Below are 5,810 nucleotides of genomic sequence, written 5' to 3'. Positions count from 1 at the left end.
GAGCACGCACAGTGGTTGTCATCCATTGCATTATATAGTAACCGCACTCATATGAGCCGGTTTGTCTATTACACTACATTATATTAACAACGTTACAATTAATTAATGAAGAAAATCAAGCAAACAATCATGAAGATATGGATAGAAATATCAAACCTGGAGAGAACACCATACAAGACCTTTTGCCTTAGCCGTTGATCTCCCTAACAACATGTTATGTGCAGCAATTGAACTATGATATAGGGAATAAGTTAGGATATTTTTATATAACATGTCATATTCATAAGATTGATATTGAGGTTCTTACCAATCTATCACTTGTCTAAGATGGTTGGGGGGAGGGCGATGCAAAGAGCAAAACCACACAGCAAGGTTCTCCCTTAGGGAAACCACAAGTAACTGCCAATGACGCCTGATAAGAAAATAAATTCATTGTTATGCATTAAAATGACTTATTATATTCATAAGTTAACAAAAATGACTTACCCAGCAAGATAAGGGACAAAATAAATTTCTTTTCCACGTTGAAAGCATTTGGTCACATATGCTTGAATGTCATCAAACTTGTTGCCTTCATGGGTGAGTTGGGGGTCTATAAACCCATATACATCATTCAGTCCCATAGTTTCAGTGACACCAGACAGATACCTAAACCAAAAATTGATTTGATATAAGTAAATACATAAATATATCAAATAACTATATATAATGACTAAAAGACTTACATCATCCATAATTGAATAATGGTAATATTGAGTTCTTCTTGTCCTCGTGCAAGCTCCAAGACATCTTGGGAATGCAAGTAAAGTGGGATGTCAAGATCTCTCCCAAAAATGTTAGCATCCCAAGGAACCTGCATCGGCTTATCAGCTATGATTTCTGCAAGTTGGAGCAATGCACCAAGAGGATCATCCAAAGAGAGAAGAATCTTCTTTGATTGAGGTTTTTCCTATATTGATGCAATTTCAGTTAAAATGGAATATAATGTAAGTTTGAATATAATAAACATGTAAACTTAAAAATGTAGTATATTTGTGGGTTTAAGAGTCTGTACCGGGGGGTCAGTATCAACCAAATCTCTAGGCCAGGCGAGGAAACACTGGAATGCCTGTGCCACAGTATACACCTCATCTGTTGGCACAGGAACTAAAGCATGCGGCATGAGAACCTCCTCTACCGTGACCTTAACCTCATCCTCTGATAACTCCATGCCATGAAGAACTGTGGCTGCCTCAAATACTTTTCCACGAGCCACTAGTGTCTTCTCTGTACCATCCCAAATATATAGCTGACATGGATGAGTGTCATCCATGTCATCCCCGGGTGGAGCTGAACAACTCCCCTTTCCGCTTCTACCTGTTAGAGCCAACGATTTATTAATGTTATTCAATTACTTTATTAAATATCATTTATTCAATTCATAACTTATAGAAAACAAATTTACCCGTGGGAGGCACAAATGGGTCTAGTTCTGGCGGATGATCCACTGGCGAACGAATGCCATAATGCTCAAATTGGCGCATTAGTTCTTCTCTCACTTGCGCCGTGATCATTTCCTTTAGTCTTTGTTCATAATCAGCACCATGACTGCATGAAGACTGACGAGAGGAGGAACCAAAAAATTGGCGTATGCCGACTCCTGATCCAGCACCACGCACACGTCCAGGGTGCTCAGGTCGTCCAATTGCAGCAGCAAGTATGTCATGACGACCTTCTGGAATGAATCCTCCTTGGGAGGTCTGCTCAACCAACGAATCCTACAAGGTAACAAAAACATTTATAAATCAAAATACAATATAAAACATGAACGAGCAATTTAGATAAGAATTGTATCTTACAATTTTCTCAGAGATTTCTCGTGCAGAGTCAGAAGTGTAGTTGCCTGATGAGCGTAAACGGGCTAACTTCCACTTCTGATGACGTGATGGTGGTGAAGGAGGCTCAGTATCTTCATCCTCAGAAGGTGGGGGCCTAGATTTTTTCTTTTCTGTCATTATCTTCTCTTCAAGTTTTCTATACCCACCACGAGATAATATGTGCGGGTTTGTATTTTGAGCACTTATGCTTTGAGCCTTTTTCCTCTTGACCTGTAACATATAAAACCCATTTTATGAATTAGTTAAAATTTTGCATAATTATCAATTGTGCTATTGATGATTTCAAATAAACATACCTGCCATCCCTCAGATGTCCGAAGCTCAAGAAACTGACGCCATGTGTCTTCATCAATCCAAGTGTATTTCAACAATGGATTTTCATTCTTTTTATGTCCAAAGACATACCTTGACGTCAACTTGGTCTTAAAACCACGAAATTTCTCAGCCACCGATGACAAACATTTTTGTCTTAAGGTCGGCACATTTGGAATATCAAATGTTAGCTGCAATATAGAAAATGTCATCAACAATATTTATCATATTATCAACAAAGTCAAAGTATAACTTTAATAACATTAATATTAGTTACCAATAAATCTTGCCATATCATTTCCCGATCAACTTCAGTGACATGATCAAAAGATGGCGTAAGGATTGATATTCTCTCTCGTGCCAACATTCCTAAATAGCTTTTGAAGACGTCCCCATAACGACCACTAGGTTCACCAGTGTCGACGTTAATATCAACATGTGTTTTCTGACCTTTAGCTCTTCTAATTAAGAGCTCTCTCAACCTAGTGGCTCCTCTAGTGGGTCTCTTAGTAGGTGCTTCATCCTCTGATGAAGTATGTTCAGCCATGTATCTGTGAAATGAAAACATAAAAAAACATTAATAAGCAACTGACAAATTAATATATAAAACATTATTTAACAAAACACCTAAATGTTAACAAGAATATGAAATTCATACATAAAGTTATTGATTGGTCATATGTATATTCCTTCATCGTGATCTTCTCGAATTGCATGTACATCATCAACTAGATGGATTTCATCAATATTTGTCGTTCTTCTAAATGGGTGGGTGACAGCAATATTAAGATCACTCATATTCTCTTCATTAGGATCAATTTGTTTTTTTCCATGAAGAGCGACAAACCAATGTTCAGACGCAGGATCTTTAACATAGAAAACCTGAGATGCTTGTTGTGCCATGATAAATGGCTCGTCTCGATAACCCACCTTTCGAAAATCCACTAGAGTCATTCCTAATTCATCTATTTTGACACCACTCTTATTGTCAATCCACTTACATTTGAACAGTGGAATAGTAAACATGGTATAATCAACCTCCCATATCTCTTGTATTACACCATAGTATGTCATTGATCCTACTACGGGATTTTGATCTTTAGATGTAGAAAATTGTAGCGACTCGGCTTCAAGACTGACTCCACTATTTTGTACTGTGCTTTTATCATCAAGACACTTTGTATAGAATGTGCAATTATTGATTTCATAACCTGTACAACAGATGACATCAAATTTCAACCCATTTGCTAACCACATCAAAGTCTCAGAGCATTGCGCATCTTTCAAAACCTCAGATTTAAACCAAGGCATGAATGTTCTATTATGTTCCATCAAATGCCATTTCTCTGATTGTCTTGGATTGTTCTCTTTCACAATGACTTTGTGTGCAGATAAGTAAGGCATTACCTCATTTGTGTTGTTCAAAATGTATAGGTGTGCTTGCATCAACTCTTCGCGATTTTTGGTAACCACACTCACACCTCGTATGCTGTTACTTATAGAACACCTGTTCACATACCCTTTCAAAATCTTCATGTAACGTTCAATGGGATACATCCATCTTAAGTATACTGGTCCACAAAACTTGATTTCTCTCACCACATGAACAAGTAAATGTACCATGATGTCAAAAAATGATGGAGGGAAAAACATCTCTAGCTGACACAAGATGATAACAATTTCGGCTTGAAGTTCATCTAACTTTAAAGGATCAATGACTTTGCTACAAATTGAAGAGAAGAATGCACACAAACGCGTTATAGTTTGTCTAACATTTTTGGGTAAAATTCCACGAATAGCTACAGGTAACAATTGTTGCATTAAGATGTGGCAATCGTGAGACTTGAGGCCAACAAGCTTCAAGTCTTGCATGGACACTAAACTCTGAATATTTGAAGAGTATCCTTGAGGTACCTTGACACTCTTTAAACATAAGCAAAAACTTATCTTCTCTTGTCTGGACATAGTGTAACATGCAGGGGGCAAATAAGTGCGCCTACCAACCTCCCTTGGTGCCAAGTCTTCTCGGATCTTCATTTCAACCAAATCCAAACGAGCATTTACTCCATCTTTTGTCTTTCCCTGAATGTTGAGTAGTGTACCAATCAAGCTATCACACACATTCTTCTCTACATGCATGACATCTATGCAATGCCTAACTTCTAACTTCGACCAATATGGAAGGTCAAAGAATATTGATTTTTTCTTCCAAGGGCCCGATGCAGATGACTTCTTGGACGTTTTACCAAATACATGATGTACTTTATTAACTTTTTCATGAATTTCAATGCCAATTAATGGAGTTGGTGCTTTGTCATTCTCTTGATGTCCATTGAATGCTTTCTTTAACCTTCGATAAGGATGATTAGCTTGTAAAAACCTTCGATGGCGCAGATACACGGTCTTCCTTCCATTTTTCAATTGATGAGATGCAGTGTTTTCTTCACATATAGGACATGCTTTATGACCCTTGACACTGTACCCTGCAAATTACCATAAGCTGGAAAGTCATTAATGGTGCAAAATAACATTGCATGCATCATGAAAGTTTCAGAAGCAACAGCATCAAATACTTCAACACCATCAACCCACAACACCTTCAAGTCTTCAACTAGAGGATTGAGATATACATCTATGTCATTTCCAGGCTGCTTTGGACCAGATATCATCATAGACAACATCATGTATTTTCTCTTCATGCAGAGTCCAGGAGATAAGTTGTAAATGAATAATATAACAGGCCAACAACTGTGATTTGTACTTAAATTACCAAATGGATTCATTCCATCGGTAGCTAAGCCAAAACGAATATTTCTACATTCTTCACCGAACTTGGGAAATTCCAGATCAATATTTTTCCATTGCATTGAATCAGCTGGATGACGAAGGAGTCCGTCACATCTTCTCTCAGTTGCATGCCATCTAAGGTTTTTAGCGTCTTTAGGATTTGCAAACAAACGCTTAAGTCTAGGCACGATTGGAAGGTACCAGACTACTTTCAAAGCAGATCCTTCCTTCTCTATTTGACCATTATCTTCACTGTTTCTTTTCTGCTTGTACCGTGATGACCCACACTTTGGACATTTTTTCAAATCTTCAAATTCTTTTCTGTATAATATGCAATCATTAGGACATGCGTGTATCCTTTTATACTCCATACCCATCGGACAAAGAATTTTCTTGGCATCATAGTTTCGAGTGGGTAGAGTATTTCCTTCGGGAAGAATTTCATTCAAGAGCACGAGCAATTCTGTGAAGCTTTTATCTGTCCAACCATTGGTCGCTTTCAAATTCATAAGTCTTAAAACCGCTGATAATCGCGTGAACTTAGTTGAACCAACATACAGCGGAGTTTCCGCATCAGCAGACATCGTCTCATACACATGCGCTTGTGCAAAAGCTTCTGCGCCAACATCCCGTATCATGTCCTCTATATTGTCTTCTTCTACTCGCTCTTCACATCGCTCTTCACATTGCTCTTCCCGTCGCTCTTCTCGTCGCTCTTTCATGGAGGAATTGGCAAGATATTCAGATCGAGAAATAGTTGGAATGTGTATTAATTCGCCGTGCCATGTCCATATTGTATAACTTTTAAGGAAACCATCACAAATAAGATGTTCC

General features: G+C 38.0%; 1 protein-coding gene across 1 annotated transcript; it reads right to left on the bottom strand.

The window, feature by feature from the left end:
* Positions 1-1,015: 1,015 nt before the first annotated feature.
* On the bottom strand, positions 1,016-2,725 carry LOC146882275 (uncharacterized). Its single transcript, XM_085667332.1, has 4 exons — positions 2,174-2,725; positions 1,839-2,087; positions 1,445-1,757; positions 1,016-1,356 (listed from the first exon to the last, which is right to left on the bottom strand). Exons 1-4 carry the CDS (start codon positions 2,399-2,401, stop codon positions 1,016-1,018), a joined length of 1,131 nt encoding a protein of 376 aa, XP_085523458.1. The 5' UTR covers positions 2,402-2,725.
* Between the last annotated feature and the right edge of the window lie 3,085 nt (positions 2,726-5,810).

This window comes from Vigna unguiculata, chromosome 10, assembly GCF_037176805.1.
Source record: "Vigna unguiculata cultivar grain cowpea cultivar isolate G323 ecotype 2 chromosome 10, ASM3717680v1, whole genome shotgun sequence".
Classification (NCBI taxonomy): Eukaryota; Viridiplantae; Streptophyta; class Magnoliopsida; order Fabales; family Fabaceae; genus Vigna; species Vigna unguiculata.
Note: the sequence above shows the minus strand (reverse complement) of the source record. Positions and strands in the feature narration are given on the sequence as shown.

Excerpts from the sequence above, each read along its gene's own strand:
- LOC146882275 (XM_085667332.1), bottom strand. The coding sequence starts at position 2,401 with ATGACATTTTCTATATTGCAGCTAACATTTGATATTCCAAATGTGCCG. Across the intron at positions 1,758-1,838 it reads GAGAAATCTCTGAGAAAATT|GATTCGTTGGTTGAGCAGAC; the intron begins GTAAGATACAAT and ends GTTACCTTGTAG. Across the intron at positions 1,357-1,444 it reads CCCATTTGTGCCTCCCACGG|GTAGAAGCGGAAAGGGGAGT; the intron begins GTAAATTTGTTT and ends TGGCTCTAACAG.